The sequence below is a fragment of the Amblyomma americanum genome, chromosome 4, assembly GCF_052857255.1.
Source record: "Amblyomma americanum isolate KBUSLIRL-KWMA chromosome 4, ASM5285725v1, whole genome shotgun sequence".
NCBI classification, from domain to species: domain Eukaryota; kingdom Metazoa; phylum Arthropoda; class Arachnida; order Ixodida; family Ixodidae; genus Amblyomma; species Amblyomma americanum.
In genome coordinates, this window is record NC_135500.1 from 147,818,608 (window position 1) to 147,840,393 (window position 21,786).

The 21,786-nt window shown below is 44.1% G+C and overlaps 1 protein-coding gene across 1 annotated transcript; it reads left to right on the forward strand.

The window, feature by feature from the left end:
- Positions 1-176: 176 nt before the first annotated feature.
- Nup54 (nuclear pore complex protein Nup54) lies at positions 177-21,107 on the forward strand. The gene is made up of 10 exons (XM_077661938.1): positions 177-1,572; positions 5,722-6,207; positions 8,773-9,107; positions 10,513-10,700; positions 12,076-12,269; positions 13,463-13,611; positions 14,988-15,095; positions 16,461-16,580; positions 17,267-17,380; positions 20,905-21,107. The coding sequence occupies exons 1-10, from the start codon at positions 1,464-1,466 to the stop codon at positions 21,019-21,021; spliced, it is 1,920 nt and encodes a 639-aa protein (XP_077518064.1). The 5' UTR covers positions 177-1,463; the 3' UTR covers positions 21,022-21,107.
- Positions 21,108-21,786: the final 679 nt, after the last annotated feature.

The window sequence follows — 21,786 nt, forward strand, 5'->3', positions numbered from 1 at the left end:
GTTTCTGATATACGGACTCAAGCAGCAACATCTTTTCGTCTATTTTATGCTCGAAACACGCTTCTCACTCTCAGGAATGGCACCACAGATAGTTAGGTGGCAGATTTACAGTTTTAAATGGGAAAATTTTTCCCGCTTACAGCAAAAGTTTCACGCGAGGCGAATAGCGGACGAATAGCGTATTCGTCCCGTATAAATGGAATGTGTCGTTGCCGACTGTTATCACTCCATTTTATTTCATTCTGCTAGAATGTTCATGAGCAGTTATCGAAAACAAGGGTTTTTACTAAATCCTGTCCTGGCGAATCTTCGCCAACGTGCGAGATGAATTATAATCCGCATTGACTGACCACTCCTGATATTTTCTTCAAGCGCTCAAAACTTCGTTTCCACAGATTCGATACAAAATTCACCGCAAAACTTAAGAGGCGGCATTTCAGCACCATCATTCTCTCAGAAAAGTATGTTTCTGTTTTATTCATTCGTTTCAGTTTGTTAACCTAAAAAGAATCCAACTGTTGTCGAATTGTGTCGCACATTTCTTGACGAAAACATAAACAAAAGATGAGGAGAACAGAGCGTTTTGAAGCATTAAAATTATCCACAGCAATGATCATGCCAGAAAGTTTTTTAGGCTGTTCTCTGTTTTTTTCTTATGTCGATACACCTATATTCTGTGGGTTCACTACTCAAAGTTCGGATTTTGTTCTGACAGACGTACTTTTGCACTTCAGAAAGTTGGCTACTGAGGAGTTGCTTTTATATTCAAAGTTCAGGTTAAAGAGCCGCAATGTATACGCAAAATACTTACTGATACAAGTCCCAATATTGTGCCAGTATCATGCTATGCATCCTTGAATTGCATGCCCTTTCGTTCTTGGAGGTTGGAGTGACCGCCAAAAAATTTATCACGACAGACCGCTGTGAATATGGTGCAGAAAGAAGGAGAGTATACGCAGCCGAAAATTCGTGAAAAATCTTGAACTGACGAGTTAGATTAAAATTGAGTTCAATTTTAGTTATCTTCGACGCACCACTTTCTCAAACACTTGCGACAACTTCGTGCGCCGGAGAGCAGCCGACGCCACTTGGCGCGTTTTGTTCATACCAGAACTAATGCCATTGGTCCGTCAAACAACTTGCGCTTTTATTTTGTACTTTATAAATAAATTTTTGTGAGTAACAAGCTGCTAAGAAGACAAATGATTTTATTTTATAATTAAAAGTAATATTATAAGGTTGTTTTAGTGTTTTATTTTATTTCTAGGCATTAAAAAAATTGCAGTGGCGGTGGTTTTAGCGATGGTGGTTGTAGACAGGCCACTATGGGCTAAGCATGGCGCCGTTGCGCGCTCTTGCTGGCGTTTTTAAGTAAACTTTGTAACGAATGTTGCTATAAGGTCAATTTCTTTGCCGTTGTTGACATTCCAAACGTCACTTCTGAACTCGGTAATTAAACAAGGATGTCTAGCTTCAGCTTCGGTACTCCTGCAAAAACGACTGGGTTCAGCTTTGGAACATTTGGCACATCTACCACCACGACAGCACCAACGTTTGGGACCGCCGCTACAGGTTATTAAGTTTCATTTATTCCATTTGAGTGTTTTCCTTGGACTTTTCAAGCACTAGGGTTAATACAGAACATTTCAAAGCGATGTTTCTATTGCATGAGTGAACTGCTGCGCGCCCATGAGTTGAGCGTTTTGGTTTCTTGCCTCGAGATTTTCTGCGAGAATGCTAGAAGTTCCAGCGAGCACACGCTCACATTACCGCATGCTTTTTGATCGTCCTATATACCTGGTGTTTCAGCGAACACTTTCAAAAATTAAAAAAATAGACTTTTCGGCGGTAAAAAACAGGTCTTTTGTGGCATAGCGTGGCGGACACCAGAAAACCGGTGAATCGTCTTAAGCAGCAAGCTGGTTAACTAATTTTTAATGATTAACTTTTTAACTAGTAGAGTTAGGCGCCTAGTTGCAATTAGGGATTTCTAGCCTGTCGTCAGCAATAGCCATATCAGTTTTTAGAATTTCGAAAACGCGATTACCGTTGCCGCTGTGGCTCGACAATGCTTTCTCGACTAGTTGCGTGCACTCAAGGGGTTGCTTTGCCTGTATGCCTTCAAAAGCGCATGTATTTTCGCACCGTGCAACCAAATTTTGTCGAGCCACAGCGGTTTTTAGAAATTCTAAAAAACTTATATGGCTGTTACTACTAACGACTGGCTACAAATCTCTAATTGCAACTAGGCGCCAAACTCTAATAGTTAAAAAGTTAATTATTAAATTTTGTTAACCAGCTTACTACTTAAGACGATTCACCAGTTTTTTTTGGTGTTCGCCAACGCTGGTAATAATATGCCGCAAAAGCCACATTTTTTCCACAAAAAGCCTATTTTTGAAAACTTTTGAAAGTGTTCGCTGAAACACCCAGTATAGAAGATATTCACTGAGGCCGCGCTACCAGACGGCGCAGCGTCGCCGCGGCAAACGCGCCATGTTTGCGGTCGTTTCACGCCAGCTCGTGAAGTGTCACGGTACGCCGTGAGGTACCCGGCCTGAATTTTTTAGTGATCCGTAACATCTTTGCACGTTATTAAATGCGTCAGCGTCCACTTTTCTTTGTGGTACGCTTATTGTGGATAAAGTTTGCAGCAGAATTCTGTGCCGTGATTTAAGCGATCTGCCTGCCGCAACTCGGCAACAAAACTGGCCAGCTGCATTCCACACAAGAATGTACACGACTTGCAGCTTTTAATATCAGTTCATAACCGTCAGCTGCTCATGCAGGACTCATCGTGGCTAACGCAGCACATGATTAATTACCCATATTTGAAAACTGATGCCACAGAAACTCATATTTCCAGCGGTTGTACTCCGCGAACTGCTGAAGCCTCATTGTTTCAGCAGAAAGGCAAATTGCATCATAGCTGCTTTATTTAAGCGACAAAATGGTCGAGCAAATACTGTCATGCACTCGCAGCACGAACGGCGGACATAGCGAGAATGTTTTGCAGGTTTGATTGTAGCAACGTAGCGTTGCTTCGAGTGTGCAAGACCTGGAATCTATAGGCCGGCTCGCAGCAACGCGATGTGCAGCGATTCGGCTACGTTCTGTAGTAACATGTTACTTTGAGCAGTCAGAGGTGACAAGTTAAGCTAGCTAAACGAACATACACGTTTTACTACTCACCTCTCCAAAAACGGCAGTTCGGCCGTCGGCACTCTTAGCACGGATCTTGGGCTCGCCCGCTTGTCAAGCAATTGCACGCTCTCATAGATTTGCATGCTTTAATTCCTTGGCCTATCGGCAATCTTACGCCGTGCACAAGGCGGGCCTCAGTATCGGTGAATTCAATGAACGGCAGTGGTCTTGCAGTACATCGCACACCGCGCCGGCACCTGCACATTCCTACGGGTCAACGTTTTCACATAGCGTAACCTTTTCAGCATGCCTGCTCTTTTCTGTTTCGCGCAGTTCACGGCGTATCCACTCGGACACACGGTGTTACGTGTCGGACAGAAATTATCTGCGGCGAGACGCTAAATACGCCCACATTTCACACATCACAAGCGAGGTAAATCCTGCGGCTGGATGCGGCTACCACGCACGCGACCACCAACATGGCGAATGCCGCGCCGGCCGCTAACGCCCCTTGCGGATGACGTCATGTGAATACCTCCTATACTCATAGCGAACTCTGACGAAATGGCCTGAACAGTTTCCGCGTGAGCAATTGCTCATGCTCAAGAGGGGTAATAGTCTACAGTTTGTCTTAATCAAAAAAAAAAAAAACATTGCAAAGCATACCGATACAACCAGTGAACATGACGATAAAAATGGGGGAACTAGGCAGTGTTGCTTGTATGACGAGAAAAAGTAACGTTGAAGGAAAGTAAAGAAAAGGTAGAACCATTCCTCTATGTGTTTCCATCTGTGTCTACTCTTTATTCCCGCTTCCTTTTTTTTTGCCTCTGACACGATGACTTCCGCTCATCATCTAAGCTGTTTTTCGTCAGCTGGATCCTCCGACACCAGGTTTCTTGAGCATATACGAAACAGCTTTGCCAACAGTGCAGGGTTCAGTTATTTTTCTGTGTCGCTTGTTGAAGACCGTCGTTCTCAAGGTGTGCGCACAGCTAAGACGACGACAAGGGAGGCATCGTAGCTAAGATAAAGAAGATTAGTTTTTGTCGGATGAATTTGCGCCCGGCGAAAACAAATAGGTGGCGCATGTTGAACGCTGTTGCTTGGCAAACAGAAAGAAAAGAGCTTGCCGTGACGAGCCTTAGCTCGTCAAGCCTGTCGGTGACACACTATGCTCATATGCTCATCATTCTCTGTAGGGCCTATGTAAGACGCATTCTGAATTCGTGTGTGTTCTGTTCTCTGGATGACCAAAGCATAGTTTCAGCGTTTCTTTCAGAGAGGTGCACCGTTCATATCATTTTGCGAAAGGTTTCTCACAGGTGCACGCAGCTAGGATGTATACCTTTATCCAGTCTATACTGCCTATTGCACTTGCACTTCTTGCTACGCCTCTCTTGTGGGATTCGCAGGATGAGGGAAACTCTGTGTGTCACTCTACGGCTCCATCTCAGCTGTCCGGTGTTCTGCGCATGGAGAAAAAAAAAACTCAGGAGGGAGCACGATGCTAACTGGCTGGCCTTCGCTAGCCAAGTGCTCATGAAGCCGCTCTCTCCCCCATTTTTCGCTCTCCGAGTCAGTCTCTAATGTTTTTGTGTTGATATATTTTAGTGCGCGCGTCCGCACGGCCCGTGGCATGGGCGTCTACAGCAAAGAGGTTGACCTGCAGTCAGTTTGTCGCCATTATTCGTGCAGCAGGCATAGATATCACCGCATGCTGTCACGTGGCATGATCATAGGAGGACCGACTCTTTCCTTTTTACTTTTTATGACTAGGCTTCAAGGCTATCTTCCATGGTTCCGGGTCCCATTTCTTCCAGCAGACTCTGTGCAACCTGTGATAATCATAGCAGCTCCCCTCGGAAACATTCACCGTACCAGCCTTTGGAATCTAGACCAAAATTAAGTATATACAATGAATTGGCATTTGATCTTCTGCAGTTATACTCCAAGTACTGGCCATCTTAGATCGGAGATATTCTCTCAATTACTGGCTTACTTCTTGCTTAGGCAACCCTGGTAGAGGGAGTGGTTTGAGTTGTTGTTTCTTGGAAAATGCACCATAAAGTTTCCACTTCTTTTGTATTGGCATCCCCTGAATGTCAATTTCTAGGTTTAGGTTTTTTGCTTTGTGGTTTCTTACCACTTACTTTGGTCAGTGCCTAGTTTCTTAACGGGGCTTGCTGCACGTCTAAGCTTGTTTCTGTTTTTAAAGGGACACTGAAAAAATTGAATTTAACACCTTTGTTCCCAGTTCATTCAAACTTTTGAAACCCTTACCAAAAAGGAGGGTTGCAACTGTTTTGAAAGGAATAGTGGTATAGCATAGCCTCTGAGATCCACGCCAAAAATCAGTGTCGATGCATGCATTTTACTTGCGAAATCAGCTGGCGATAGTGGTGCCAGTAAGCATCATGAACAGGTGCTTAAGAGCTGCGTTCTAAATCATCTTAATCTCAGCTTTCCATAATGTGTACTCCGAATAGTCAAGGTGTTGGTTAACTCCTTAGTCACTTGACTCTTTGGCTGCTTTCACAGCACAGATATCCTCATCAGTAAATACACTTGTTGCAGGTTTTGGATTTGGTGCAACGCCAGCAACAAGCACACAGGGAGCAACAGGATTTGGCACAATGTTTGGACAACCTGCAGGCACAGCGGCCCCCGGGACTACTGGATTTGGCTTTGGGCAGCCAGCGGCAACGACAACGACCACCGGATTCGCATTCGGGCAGCCGACTGCCACGACTACAACGGGATTTGGGTTCGGTCAGACTGCTGCATTTGGTCAGCCAACTACAACAACAGCCACTGGATTCACGTTTGGGCAGCCAACCACTACAACTGCAAGCGGATTCGCATTTGGTCAGCCCACGGCGACTGCCGCGACGGGCACTGGCTTCGGCTTCGGCCAGCCAGCAGGCACTGGTTTCGGGTTTGGTGCACAGACTTCTGCGCCTACCTTTAACTTTGGTGCTGGTCTGGGGACAACGACAACGACACCGGCGTTCTCTTTCGGAGCCCCAACTACGACAGCCGGCACCGGGTTTCAGTTTGGAGGTAAGAATGGGACTGCTTGTTAAGTACAGTTTGGTCAGATGTTTATGGGAATCCCCCATGTAAGTTCATAATAAGGGAGTAATTACTCATTAGCAACACCATTCTCACTATGAGTTGTTGATCAGTTTACTCTCGCCCTACCACATGATAGCCGTCCCGGTTAGCACAGTTGGTATAATGACTGCTTCAGAGAGGTGGGGACCGTGGGTTTAAACCCTGTACCAGGCTGAATTTTTCTTCAACTACACAAAGTTTCTGTAGAAGCTGTACAGACCAGAATTCAGAGCCATTCTCGAGTGCAATCATTTTCTGCCATCTGGTGTGCCATGGTGTGGGTGTTTCTTTGGGGAGTGCGGGGCTGTGTTAGCTCTGCAGTCGTGCCTGTATGATAGCCATGATTTACTGCACTTCATTTGCTGGAAAACAGTTCCGAACATACTTTCACAGCGTGGTTGTGTTTGAGCAAGTATTTGTGTTATCGTAGGAGTAAAATCTGTGCATTATTCATGACATTTAGTGTGACATTCATGTTAATTGTACCAGCGTTTTAGCACGTGCTCACGCCATTGTTCCCTTCTCGGCACCATACTGCAGAGAAAACTTTTTTGGACAATTGCAAGCACTAGGTGCTTGGCTGGCATGCAGTTCCAATTTCAATGGGCTTTTGACCATTCCTACCAACCATAAAGAACCCACACAAATAGGGCCGTGTTGCCTGTGCGGTGGTGCGCCAGTCATATCATCAAATTGCCGCTGTGAGCTCAGCTCAGTCGCAGAGCTTACAGAAGAGCCGCTGCGGTGGCTCAGTGGTTATGGTACTCGGCTGCTGACCTGAAAGACGCGGGTTCGACCCCGGCCGTGGCGGTCACATTTTGATGGAGGCGATATGTTAGAGGCTTGTGTACTATGCAATGTCAGTAACCCCAAATGGCCGAAATTTCTGGAGCCCACCACTACGGCGTCCCTCATTCATGGCCTGAGTTGCTTTGGGACGTTAGACCCAATAAAACCAAGCCAAAACCAAACCAGTGCTTACAGAAGACAAGTTTTGTCATGCTTTATATAGATACTGCTTTGTTAGGCTTGTTTCTTTTTATGCTTATCAAATCTAGTACCTTTCAAACTATTTCACCTGCATATCACATGAGGCGTGATACACCTTTTTAAATACTTTGTGTACATTGTAGCTCATGCTAAGGAAAAGTACAGCTAAAGGATGCTAGCTGGTGCATAACAGCAAATTTTTGCTCATTTGATCAAATCTTGAATAAATATTAGCAGAGAACCCAGCTTTCACGACTTCTGTTTTATTTGGAAGCCTACGTGTGACAGCGTCGCATAGCCATTTGAGCCAGTGTCATAGAATGTGATGAAATTGTGTTTGTTTGCTGTGACTCGGGCAGATACCAACAGTAGAAAGATAATACTTTAAACTCTTTCCCCATGCTGACTGCCCTTTTTATTTTTTCGATGGTGCCAAAGTGCCTATGGTGTTATGGCTGCATGTTGGTAAACTAAGCTAGTTCGACTATGTCTCGTAAGTGAAAGCAAACGATCTTGTTCACATGTTTCAGGCATCTTCTAAGAGCAGAATTGGTAAACGACCACAGAGGGTCACAACTGTTAGGGAATGTTATGTCAGTGCATTGTACAGTTTACTTCAACCCCCTAGGCCAAATGAAAACATTCATAAAGCTAAAACTGCTTATGTTTGTGAAGCATGCTTATGTTTCACCCACACTGGTGTAACAGTAATGTGCAGCTGCTCAAATCAGTTAATACTAATTGCAAGCATCTGTTCGGCCACTTCGTGCTATACAATAAACACAGCCTATCAGCATACAGTTGGTGTTGTAAACTGATTCGGACAGTGTCACACTGACGGAAACGTCCTACGAGGAACAAATTTTACAAGCACGTAGTTGTACTTTTCGACTACATATCCAGCGCTTGTGGTGTCCTTTCTTCGTTGTGTCCCGTTGTTTTATTGCGCTGTTCAAATATGATATCCAGTACTAACTAGTTGATGCATTGAGAGGCTCTACCAAATATTACTGTGCTTCGAGCCACCTGGTCAAGGTTTAGCTGCATGAGCTTCATTTGTGCAGGGACCTTAGCATTATACTCTAGTTTCCATTTCTCTAAGTTTAAAAATTCTTATTGCATTGGTCTATGATTTGTTAAGAGTTTTACTGAAACTGAACCTTAACTGAGCGTTGTGAAGCATGCTTATGTGTACAAGCTGTATAAAATGTAAATGGAACGCGGTTCCACGGTCAGAGTGCATTCACAGGCCACTTTGAGGAATATCGCTGTTCCTATGTCCACGTGTTTCATTGCCACATTTTATTGCTGGCATAACACAGCCACAAATTTTCAACACCTTCTTGCTTGTGGAATTAAGTCACAGAACCTTGTTTTGACTACTTTTGAGGCAACCAGTGCTTCTGGCAAAGAGGCGGGTGGTTCTTGTGGCGGCCAAGCGAATGAGAGATTGGTGAGATGCGGACCTATAAGTGTTGAGACAAGTTTTTTGGTTTTTGCTCTTAATGCCTCCTCCACCAGGATTTGGTGCCAATACAACCACCACCCAGAGCACTCCATTCGGAGGTGCCTCCCTCTTCCAGACCGGCTTTGGGAGCAGTGCTGCCCCTTCGTTTGGCACTGCCGCCCCGGGAGCTGGCGCAACACTAGCAGGAGCGGCCGCCGCAACTTCCACCAGCAGCATCACGAACCTGGCAACGGCACTGTCCCTGCCAACTGTGTTCAATGATGAGCGGGACACCATCCTGGCCAAGTGGAATCAACTGCAGGCCTTCTGGGGCACTGGCAAGGGCTTCTACTCGCCCAGTGGGGACTTCGTGGTGTTCACCCCTGAGAATCCGTTCTGCCGCTTCAAGGTGGGCAGCACCTGTTAATAACCCCATAATGCCTGGCATATATATATATATATATATATATATATATATATATATATATATATATATATATATATATATATATATATATATATATATATATATATATATATATATGCCTGTAACACAAAGTGGAGAAATGTGAATGCCATATTTACTTGCGTAAATTACACACCCCTAACTTATTACCTGGATTTATAAAAAAAAAAACATTTACTTGCATATTTCGTGCTCCCTGCTGCACACCAGCATGCACATGAGTGCGCGCCGGGCAGGCTTGGGAAGATCGGTACGGCTGCGTCACCGCCTGCGGCTGTGATAGGTGGATGAGTGGTGTAAAAAAAAAAAAAAAGTCTGTTATTCGTTTGTAAATTAGTAGCAGTAAAAAAAGTACATTGCGCACCGTTTACTCAGCTGGCTTGCGCCGGTGGTTGCTTTCTCATATAAACGACTGCGAAAGCAGACTTTCGGCAATGTCTGGAGCATGCGTCGTGCCAGAATCCGAAACTACCAAACCTTTGGCTGTTCCGTTTGCTGCCACACTGCCAGGCTGCATGCGAGGTTGCCGTTTTGTTGCCTTGTATCTCCATTTGCCTCTGACTGCTGGCTTTGCGATTGTATTGTTCCATGTTTATTGCTCTGACCTACGCACTTGCCATCATGCCATTACATGGGAAAGTACACAATGTGGGTCTGGGGCGGGCACGGGGGCTGAAGGGTGCCAGTTTTTGGGTCAACTTATACGTGACAACATGTCGCAATGCGCAATGTATGCATTGAGCATTGTGACTTTTGTAAAAATTTTTAGGATGTGTTTGCAAAATCTCTGCTTAATTTTCGCACCCCCTTTTTGATGTGTTAATTTTAGGAAAGAAAGTTGGAAAATTGTGCGAGTAAATGCAGCAATTTTCATTTCTGCTCACAGAACTACATGAATTGCTAACATACTTGCAGCACTGTACAAAAGGCCATCTGTAGCAAGAGAGTGAGTTTTCGCAGCAGTTGAACCCAGAATTTCTCTTGTGTATCTGCAATTTTTCTTTCTTCCTCTGTCAACCAAATACGCAGCCAGTCAACACGTTGCTTTTTTTAATCTTTTTTTTTTTTTGAGTAGTTGAGGTTGTCTTGCTCATTGAACTTGGAATACTGTTGTTGCAACGGGTCGTTGGAGGTTCACATCAACAGATTTCAAGCAGGAGGAAGAAAGATGTCCATGCTGATGTCGAAGTTCATACTAGAAAAAAGCGCTAACTAACGAGAAAAACCGCTTTTTTCGAACATAAACTTCAACCAAGTCGCCCAACTTTCGGTGATGTCAAAGTTACTGAAGAAACTTCGGCACACGTTTCAAGTTGTCGAGCCCTCTTTGTTCGTTTCATGCATGCAGGCCATTGGGTACAGCCGCCTGCCTGAAGCCAAGGTGGAGGACGGCCTAGTGGCACTGCTCTTTCAGAAGAAACTGGAAGAGGTGCAGCTTATGCAGTCGCAGCTGATCGAAGTGCTGGGCCGGGTGCTGGGCAGCAAACCCAACCTTGCCGTCTGCGTCGATGGCCTCAAAAGCCTTGCACCCGACAAGTGAGTGTGCGCCTAAGGGGCTGCAGATGTAGAAAATGGAGTTTTCCTGTTTCTGAAAGCTGTGCTGGGGACTGTGCCTGTCCAATGCATGCTTGGGAGGGGGGCATTGGAGAAGTGCACAACTTCTGGAGCCTGGAGCTGCACAATCTGCTTCCCATACCTACAAAAGTTGATGCGGTAAATCATCATCATTTCAAAGTGTGCAGAAGCATTTCATGCCTTTAAATTACGGGAATTTTTTAATTGTTGAGAACGATCTGAAAACTGTGCTAAACCTTTTTTTCGTGTAAACACGTCATCTTTATTTTTGTGCAATTTAACTTTCCAAAGGGTGTCAGTGCACTGAGGCTCTGATTTTGCACTTAGCAGCAATTGCAGTTATATTATCCTGTAGGCTGACAGTTGGACACCATGGAATCGACACCGGTGCACTCAATGAAGATGTTGCTAACATATTTTGGCTCAGTAGAATTCTTTGACTACTGTTACTGCACATGGTAGGAAGTGCGCATTTTCGGGGTATATGTGTGCAGCTTTGCCAGTGGGAACAGTAAACAGTAACAGTAAGCTAGTCTAAAGCAGCACGAGCTCGGAGCAGATTGATTTCGTTGCCAATCATCAAAACCTTAGGTGCACCGTTGGAAACACGTGCACAGCAGTACATGCATCCGCTTCTGTGTTCAAATGTTTGTTAAAGCTCATTGCCAGATGCTTCCCTCAGGCTTGGCACCATTTACATGGCATTTACACGGCTCCGCTGTACGCCTAGTGAAATGAATTCGATGAAAAGGAGGCAGCCTTGAGTGCTGACCTTGGTGTGATTGCATCTCTGTACTTGGGTATTTTTCATAGTGCTAGTATTACAATGCTCTGAGCTTCCGATGAAAACAGAAGAAAACCAGGCACACGAGTGTCTCTAGTGCAGCTTGCAAAATATTGAGGGGGAGTTGGCGGAAGTAAGGCAGGCAAGCCCGGAACTATGAATGGGATTCACTAGCCACGAAGCGCAAAATTATGCTGCCAATGTGCAGGCCTAGTGTTGCTTTGACAATATTGATGGTCCATAGGTAGTGTGGCGTTTTCCTGCTTTGGGAGTTCCAGAGATCTGTGGAAGTCGATTAATTATCTGGGCAAAAGAGCACTGGCTGTGCTAGTTATCTTGTATAACTTGTGTGTGCCACAAGTGTTGGGGCCATAGGGAACCCAGATATTAACTGGGATGTTGAATAATGCACTGCGTATAATTTCTTGGAAACTGATGAAAAATAATTTTTTTTTTTAAACATGAGGTGTGTCTTTCTGAGCATGGTTTGGCGCCGTGCAGACACCGGGGTGTTATTTTCTGTGCACAGAAGTTTTCCATTGGCCTACGCAGGTGCGAGCTCTCGGTGTACGTGATGGAGCGCTCTGCAACTGGACAGGTGCAGCGAGCACCATCCAACATGCTGGCATCTTACCTAGAGCAGGCGAACGTTAAGGCAGAGTTGGCAAAGCACGGTGTGCAGGCAACCATGTCCAAGGCACCCACCCGGGACTGGCTCAAGATTTACCTCGAGAACCCACCCTGTGGTGAGAAAACTCCTGTGAAATGGGCAGATTTAATGCTATTTTCAATGAGTGACATTTGCCTTTGCTGCCACTCGTGCAGTGTCACTCTTCAGACTATTGTGATACTCACTGCTCGCCTCAAACTAGTATTCATTTGGCCCAAATGCATTTTGCACTGTCTTCATACTAGGCCTTTTGGTACGGGTGCTTTCAGAAATTAAAGCAATTGCACCTGAAAGTGAGGGTTTTTGATATGTTAGAGAACGCATTAGCATTAATTTTTGTTGCTAAAAGGTGGTAATATATCTGAGTTCACAGTGTCTGTGTGTGCTTAGTGCAATTTTACTTTTGCTTAATTGAGTGCTGGATGTGTTTCGTGCTTATCTCGACTTGTGGTACTTCATATACTGCTTTATTTACCAAAGAAGTCCTTAGGGCTCTTCAGTAATGAAAAAAGGAAAACCTAGGCAGAAAATAGGTGCATGCTGTTAAACAATTTAGATTGCATATTAGGTTTACCAACTGCCGTTGATGACAGTTCCTCATGTCACCTAGCTTCTCTGTGTAGCACTGCTGCACGTCCAGAGTGACACTTCACAAGAAGTGCATTTGCTGAAAATGAAACTAAATCAGCTTGTCTGATGGGCCTATCGGTATTTCAAATGATAGGTGGTGGGCTACAATGGCCGACAGATTTTTTGGACTCGAATTTTGGACCTGCGTAATATTTTGGATTTGGTTGCAGAACCCTTACGAACCTCATGGGAACGTACACATGCTCGTGACCAATATTTCAGACTTTATAGAGCTCAGTGGTTCGATTTTTCAGACTAAATAAGTTGCGAGCTGGCATTGTTGCCGCAGTCAAGCTGAGTCTTTGCCGCTGAGGAATGCACCATTCTGGAGTCGATGTGAGGCTGGATTGGCTTAGATGGGCATGGCGATCTCTGCGCCACGTTTTTGCCGCTCAAGGCAATGGCACACACTCATCCTTTTGAGGCTAGTTGTTTTATAGGCTTCGTGTATGAGAATCAAGGTCACGAAGCTCAATTTGCAATGATCGTGGCTCAGTTCGCCGTGTAAATGTAAGTGGCCCTGGTTAGTGGTAACCACGGTTGTCTTCACCCTGGGTTAGTGCTGCACGTGTAATCAGTTACAAAAAAATAAGGTGTAAATGGAACAAGCAGGAAGTTAAAATGCTTTTTCCTATGCAGGCATAGATCCACTGCTTTGGGAGCAAGCTAAGCAGGACAACCCGGACTCTAAGCGACTCATCCCAGTTCCAATGATTGGCTTTGCTGAGCTTCGGCGTCGCTTCAAGCTTCAAGAGCACGAACTCAGTCAGCACCAGGGTCGGCTAGACGTGAGTTGGCTTGTCGTGCCTTGCAAAGTGCACCGGAAATCGTCGGTGCCAGTTCCTACCTTTAGATTGGTGATTTTTTCTGTTGATGTTTGGTTTATGGTTTATGAAGTTTGAAAGGATACTGAATTAAACTCCAGAAATACCGAGAAAGCACTGAATTTTCATTTGTAAAATATGATTACACAAATATGCGGTCATAATTTCGGTTATTTTTGAGCAGATGGTTGTATTTTTGGCGCATTGTGAATGGCCGCTGGGCCGCACTCAGCGTGCGCCAGCCTACGAGCTTGAGGGCATGACGTCACACTTACCCTCAACAGCACTATAGGCCAGCTGGCTTAGCAGTTCGCAGCTCAGGAATCTTCGCCCACTCGCCTCTCACCTCTGGCGGGTTCGAGATGGTGCTACAAGTACCGTTTCTGCGAAATGATGTTTTTTTGGTTCGCCGTCACTGCAGACGATCGGGATTTTCGATTAATTCTGACCGAATCATGCAAGTAGTCACCCAGAGTATATAACCACGACATACAGGCAGAGAATCTTGAAGCGTCGACATGAGGAAGCCGAATGAAATGAACCGTACAATGAAGCAAAAACACGTTACACGCGTTCACTTTCATATGGTTCGTGCTGGTGATAGCCTGCGATGGGTAAGGCTGACGTCACATCCCGTATTGTAAAAGCTTTCACGGGCAGTCGCTAGGTGTAGCGGCTTGAGAAATAATCATTAAAATAACTGCTTTCTGTCCAAAGAGTGCTGTTTTGGTCACTGTCAGTGCCACAGCTATAATTTGAGCCAGTAATCTCTGTGGCAGATTTCTTGTTCACTATTCCTTTACCATCGCAAAGTGACTCAGGCTATCAGGGGCACTGTTATTGAGGGGTCCGAATAATTTCGACTATCTTGGTTCCTCTAACACGCACTGACCTCGCACAGTACCTTGCCCTTGAGCATTTCGCCTCCATCGAAATGCGACCACCATGGCCAGGATCGAACCTGTGCCTTTCGGGTCAGCAGCCGAGCACCGTAACCACTCAGCCACCGTGGCAGCTGTTTCTGTTGATGTTATTTAAATGCCACATTGGCAGTAACTATACTTGCTTGTATTGGATAACAAAAAACTTTCTCGCCGAGCTCCTTGCAGGGAGCGTAATAGTACTGTAAGATTATAGAATAGTGAAGACGAAGGGCCCATCGGATATAGTACCATATTTGCTCACATAATCAAATGCGGAGCATTCTTTACATAGTGGTACTGCCCTCATGCATAGATGCTCTATGTCTTCTAACACTTCCCTATTCATTGCACAGTTGAAAGAGGCCCTATTTGATTTTGCCTTTTTTTGACCCTCACTTTGCATTCTCTTCCACACAGGCAATTGCTGAGGACATCTCAAAACTCCAGCTGAGGCACACAAATACTATTGCTAAAATTGAAGAACATAAAAGGAAGCAGCAGAACCTGTACCAGAGAATACTTAAGGTAAGCAAGTGGCAGTGTTAGAGCTGGAAAAGTTAAAGAATAGCTGGTTCTTGGTTTGGGCAGATTACCATCCAGCTCATATTTCTTTTTACATCTGATGTGTGTGTACAGTGGCCCAAGATACCTCAGCCAAGGACTGCTGAGTAGTATAAGTATGCGAATATCAAATTTTTGGTTGTGAAGTAAATGCAAATAATACAAACTGGTTGCAAATCCTGTATAGTTTAGAATATTTTTGAAAAATTTCCAATATCAATACAGCTTATTCAAACTAAAGATATATGCTTTGCAACAAAGTAGTACAGCTATGAAAAGCAACAGTGGTGTTAAATTTTGTGTGCAACCATAATCAGCATAACATGCTGTACACCTGTGTGGCCTACCATTTAATTAAAACTTTAGCAATAAACTTTACTTTGTAGACTAACACCTCGTTTACTGTTCTCTGAATAACAATTGTATTCAGTGAAAAAAGGTCGAATATGTATCACAGTTTGACTTAATGCTCGCGACAAAGAAGCTTACTGAATGCTGTCATGAAGCATTACAATCATAAGGCGACTGTCGGGTATCTGCTGGTTTCTGTTTACTGAAGGAGTGGCATCAGCGGTCGATCATTGGTGGGGAAAGGCGTAGTGCATTGCTGGCAGAACACAAGACCGCTCGCGAAACGGACACGAGCAGTAACCTGAGCTGCAACATGCACAGGACCATGCCTTCCTTGCTCCCTTCCTACGCTTGAAGACAAAGCATCTGTTTTGAAATCTCGCCTGAAATGCCGCGTTTATGATGACACGTAGCCCGCTTAGCCCTCATGCACTAATTTCGCTGGGCTTCATGTCCCATGATGGACCCAAACGCATGAAAATGAAACTACGTCGTTAGATGCTCCAGTGTGCAGACCGCGCAGTACATGCTTCAGTTGCGCATGCTGCCTTCAAGGCTGACATGTTTCTGTCGTAAGCTTTTTATGGTCCTCTGTGGCCTAAGATGCATAGTTTCTAGGTCCCAAGTGATTAAAATAGAAAATGATTGAAGCAGGCCATGTCTCTTATCGTAGTGATCTAAAACAATAGAATCGCTGCCAGTCAGGTTCACAGCCAGTTGTCGACAGCATCATGGCACAGCGCAGTGCTAAAGATGCTGTGCGTTTCGCAATTCTAATCGCTCCTTCTTTGTAGTTGTTATAAGATGTGAATTCCTTGCCTAATACTGCATCGAATGGAACTTTTCCTTGCCAGCAAGCACAGATAAAGATAATTGTACACCTCGACAGTATCGTCAGAGCACAGTTTCTGGTTGCTCCTTTTGTGAAGGGAATTGAGCCCTTGCTTCTGCTTACATTTTGGGCTTACTCGTCAACAGGTCATGGTCCACCACGAGGTGTCTCGGAAGATGGGCTTTGCCATACAGCCGGAAGAAGAGCAGCTGCGGACAATGCTGGAGTCCAACCTGGCAGAACTCAGTGCACCAACACAATTCAGGGTTAGTTTTTGAACCTCTGTGCGGGGCTTTTTGTTTCTTTTTGCTGTTTTCTGTGTTGCATTTCTTGTTTGAAATTATAGATGATTTAATTGGGGACCAACAGCGACGTGCTTGTCAGTGGGAGAAAATATGTGAGCATAATATTGTCATGGCAAGAAGGCCATGATGGTCTTGCCTTTTGTAGCGTGCGATACCCAATGTGTTTAAATTTGACTAAACTCCGTAATCTGTTCTTCGTTGTCTGTGAAAGACAGCAGTTATCGAGCGACACACTTGAACGATGTAAGATATGCCATCTCTTTTTGTGACAACAGAATTGACAGAGCACTTACGCAGTCATCGCCAGCTGTTGGGTGCCAATATAACGTAACGATTCTGAAACCAGTTCTGTAACCATTTTTCATGGCATTATGAAGAACACACACCGCTCCACCCTGTAACTTGCTCCAAGGGGAAAACACAGCTGTTGTCATTTCCTGCATTTTTTCTTTTTTGTTGGTAAAGGAATCGAAGCACCTAAACAAGTTATGAAATTTTGAAAAACTGCTTCCATTTGCTCCCACAAAACAAAGGCACATTTCACCTTGCCTTTAGCGCAATCACGTGATCTTGACTACTTTGCATTCTGAAGGGCTTGGCCTCTCCAGCAGTTGGCTCTTTCAGCAATCAGGAACCCTCTTTTACAGGGCCGCCTCAATGAGCTGATGTCACAGATCAAGTTGCAGAACAACCAGATGACGTTCAGTGACACGACCATCCACTGCAGTCTTGATCCCAACTTTCAGAGCCAGCTGAAAGAGGTGAGCATTGTCTCTGCCTTTTTTTTTCTGGCATGCAGTGAGGACATTGATCTTCTAAAGGCTGACAAACATTCCACCACTGCGTTGGGTTTGCACCTATGCGTGACCAAGCCTTGAGGCAAAGCTTTCATGTTTTGCTGGGATAAAATGATCTTAGTGTTGTTGAAGGCCATTCTTAGCCATTTAACATTGCCTCATTGATTATGGTCAGGAACAGCATGTGTACAGTCACATACAAATGATGCAGAAGACACAGATTCCAAATAACAATTCTCCCTACTTCTAATGCAGCCGAAAACTATATAACAGCTGTATCTTACCGGTACTCGCCTGTGGGGCAGAAGCATGGAGGCTGACGAAAAGGGTTCAACTTGAGAGCAGCGCAACTAGCTATGGAAAGAAAAATGATAGGTGTAGCGTTAAGGGACAGGAAGAGGGAAGAGTGGGGGTAAATGACATCCTAGTCAAAATCAAGAGGAAGAAATGGGCTTGGGCAGGGCATGTAATGCGAAGGCAAGATAACTACTGGTCCTTAAGGGTAACGGTGTGGATTCCTAGAGAAGGCAAGCGGAGCAGGGGGCGGCAGAAAGTTAGGTGGACGGATGAGATTAAGAAGTTTGCAGGCAAAGGGTGGATGCAGCTGGCACAGGACAGGGTTAATTGGAGATGGGAGAGGTCTTTATCCTGCGGTAGTCGTAGTCAGTCTGATGACGATGATGAATGCAGTGCTACAGGTATGTCTAGTATGAAATAATAAATAAATAAATCATCGTGCGTGCCATTTCCACTTGAACAGTGCCATGCACCATGCTTGCTCATCGGGGTAGTATTTAGAAAGTCCTCAGTTTTTGCTTCATTTCGAACACTGCACACACACAGCAGGTTGTAGGGCTGCACATTTTTTTTAAATGATTACCTTTAGTGTGTTTTGTTGCTGTTGTTGAAACATTATATGTCAAACTATGTAAGCTATGTTTGTTTATTATTTATTTATTATTGATACCCTCAGGGTCAAAGACATTTCAGAGAGGAGTGGTTCTAAATGATACAAAGAGAACAGAAACAAAAAATCAGGATATAGTCGTCATGTTCCTCATTATACAATTCAGTAAAAGAAGTAAGCATAAGTTATAAGTGCGAGATAAAGGAACAAAGGTAACAAAGGTAAACGAAGATAGTGGAGAATAGTAAGTACATTTGTTGTGAGCCTTAGTGTACAATGTTAGCTAAACTGTTACGGAAGCGCAGGTTGTCTTGAATGCTGGCTGTCGATCCGGGAAGGTGGTTCCAATCTGCTGATGTATGCGGAATGAACGACTGTGAACAAGCTTTGGTTTTGTATGACGTTATGCCGACCTTGTGAATGCAATCTAGCCATAGAGAGATGAAAGACGAAGGAGATGTGATATCATCGCGTAGATTGGGGGCAATTGTAAAAAAAAAAATGTATGAAATAAACATAACCATGAAAATTTTTCGACGGGAGGCTAAAGGTGGAAGGTTAAGCGTGTTTTTCATGGAGGTGACACCTGCAGTACGATTAAAGTTGAGGATGAAACGGGCAGCGTTATTTTGCATGAGCTCAACCGCATTAATTGAATTTTTGTAGCTGGGGTCCCAAATTGCAGACGCGTATATTCTAGTTTGCTATGGATAAGGGTTTTATATAACAGGAGTTTCAGGGAGGTAGGGTAATTGGAGAAATCACCGCGTAGGTAGCCTAGCATGCTGTTACCATTGTTAATTATGGTATTGATATGTAGCGACCAAGTTAGAGAAGGAGATATATATGAACTCCGAGGTAGCGATATGACGGCCTCAGGTATGGCATTGTTTAGATAATATGCACCGGTAATAGTGATGTGTGGGAGACAAGTGAAACTTTGCATTTAGAAGAATCAGGCTGCATTAGCCATAAGTTGCACCATGCTGATATAGAAGAGAGATCGTTTTGTAGACCACACATGTCGTTAGTACCGTTAATTTAATGGGAAAAAATTATGCAGTCATCAGCAAATAAGTATATGTTAGAGGATGTGCAATTAGATAGGTCGTTAATATAAATAAGAAATAAAAGAGTGCCTAAAACATCCCTGTAGCACTCCAGAATGGATGGGGCTGAATGGGGAGGTTGCATTTTTAGCAGTTGCGAAATGAGAGCGGTTACAGAGGAGGTATTCGGGCCACAACAAAAGCCTCGAATCAAGGTTTAGTTTGCTTAGCTTAAAATGTAATACTTTATGGCATGCCTTTTCAAAGGCCTTTGTGAAATCGAGGAAGACGCAATCAGCTAGTGAGCAGTGATCAAGGATGACATTAAGTTCATGTGTGAACGATGCTAACCGAGTTTTTGAAGGCAGTCGCTAATGGAAACCGTGCTGTTTGTCAGTAAAAACTGAATTAGATTCTAGTAAGTTCATTATGCCTGTGTATAATATGTGCTGTAGCACTTTTTAAATGGAATACTTGTTAAAGATATGAGCCGGTAATTGAGGGGTGAATTCTTGTTGCCTGATTTATGGATCGGGACCACCTTCCTGACCATGCAATCAGCAGGCAGGGCACAAGTGCCGACGGGCTGTTGAAGTATCTTAGAAAGCAGCAGTGAACAGTACATTTTAGAATCCTTTAGAAACTTCGAGTTAAGTCAATACCTGGGCTGGAACATGGTTTAAGCGAGTCAGTTATTCTCAATTCCACAAGCTTTGATGTGAATGGGATCCATAGTAACATAGTTATAAGTGTGCACTTGTGGAAAAGTGGCGTTATTAAACTATACATAAAGCTTAATTTGACTTAGCCTAGTCTGAAATGAGCAGGTTTGCCTGTTAGCTCTGAGACACACCATTTTTTGTACTTTGTCCCCTGACCCTTACTGCTGTTAGGAAATGATTTTTCAGATTACATGCAGATGAACCCAGTGCCATTGTTGAATAATCCCTTTTGCAAGTGACACATTAAATGGACCCTGGGATGATATTGATGGGAATATTCTAGTGCAGCAAATCTGTAGAGGTGGTTTTTGTGGCTATTCGAGTCAAATTTGAAAGCTTTGTGTGGACCCTATAATTTATAAATAATTTTTTTAATTTGCTGCTCCCAGTAGCTTGTAACCGATTAGGGTGACGCCTCGCTGCCGCATCCCCTACCTCGATGATGTCAGTGTGCAGTCTGGGCTACTGTGAGCAGGGGTTTTGAAAAATATTTCTAAATTATAGGGTCCATGCAAAGCTTTCAAATTTGACTCTAATATCCACAAAGACTGTCTCTACAGATCTGTTGCACTAGAATATGCCCATCGAAATCATTTTGGGCCCCTTTAACCAATGATGAGTGACTACTAAAGGCTGTAAAGTGCAACAGTTTCTTGAAGCAGCTTCTTGCGCAGTGCAGGTTCACGCAAGGTAGTGCGTCGTTAAAGGCATGCATGCTAGTGGTTCCAAAACACTGTTGTGCTTAGTACATTGTGCGTTTGAGGGGTTGTGTACCAAAATGTCTTTCACCTCTTTGTGAATATTTTTCAGCACCTGGAGAACCAGCAGAAAGGCATTGACCAGTTGGTTAAGATTGTCAAGAGTGAAATGGAGGAACTGAAAAAATTGGAAAGCAGTTTGCAAGAGGCAAGTGCCTCTAGGAGATAGCACAGCACGCCGTGTCATAATTTTCTTCCTGCTTAGCCACCATAAGCTCTATAAATTATGAAAATAAACCTATAATTTCGTATCTTGCTTTGTGTTTATGTGCTTGCAACGTACACTCATATTTGTAGTATAGGTGAAATCGGCAGATCCATATTTTTTTTTTCCCTGTACAAGCTGTGTACCAAAAGAATGCTGTGTAGCTTCAGTATTTACATTGCCAGTAATTAGCAATGAGGGAAGACCAACTAATGACTTTTCAGGCGCAGTAGAAGTAAGATATGGATAGCATGGCAGTCTGGAAAAAAAAAATCCCAGAATTGCTGCTGTATGCTCTCACTGCATCGATGCACGATTGCATTGAAGGTCATTTAGCTCTTTAATGTAACCATTATTGTTTTGTGCTGCAAGGCTTCAATGTTGCGGATAGATCTTTGTCAAAGCTAGGGTGTCTGAAAAAAATGGAAAATTTTTATTCTGCATAAGTCATTAACCTCAACGGGAGCCTAACTCAGTCTCGCCATTGGTCTGTAACGAGTGCTCAGCGCCCCCATGCACCACTCGCACGATTATTTTAAACACCATCCTGCTTCCCCATCTCCGTGCGTTCAGCAGTGCTTCACTTCGTTGCTATTATCGGCCTTGAAATGATCGGCTGCCCGGCATATCTGGCCATGAATTTGAAAGGTATAACGCAGCTTGCACCGTGTATCTTTGGTGCTAGGCACGCTTCCCTCTCTCTCACCGCATCGCTATCTTTGCAGTGCT

Excerpts from the sequence above, each read along its gene's own strand:
- Nup54 (XM_077661938.1), top strand. The coding sequence starts at position 1,464 with ATGTCTAGCTTCAGCTTCGGTACTCCTGCAAAAACGACTGGGTTCAGC. Across the intron at positions 9,108-10,512 it reads ATCCGTTCTGCCGCTTCAAG|GCCATTGGGTACAGCCGCCT; the intron begins GTGGGCAGCACC and ends TCATGCATGCAG. Across the intron at positions 10,701-12,075 it reads AAAAGCCTTGCACCCGACAA|GTGCGAGCTCTCGGTGTACG; the intron begins GTGAGTGTGCGC and ends TGGCCTACGCAG.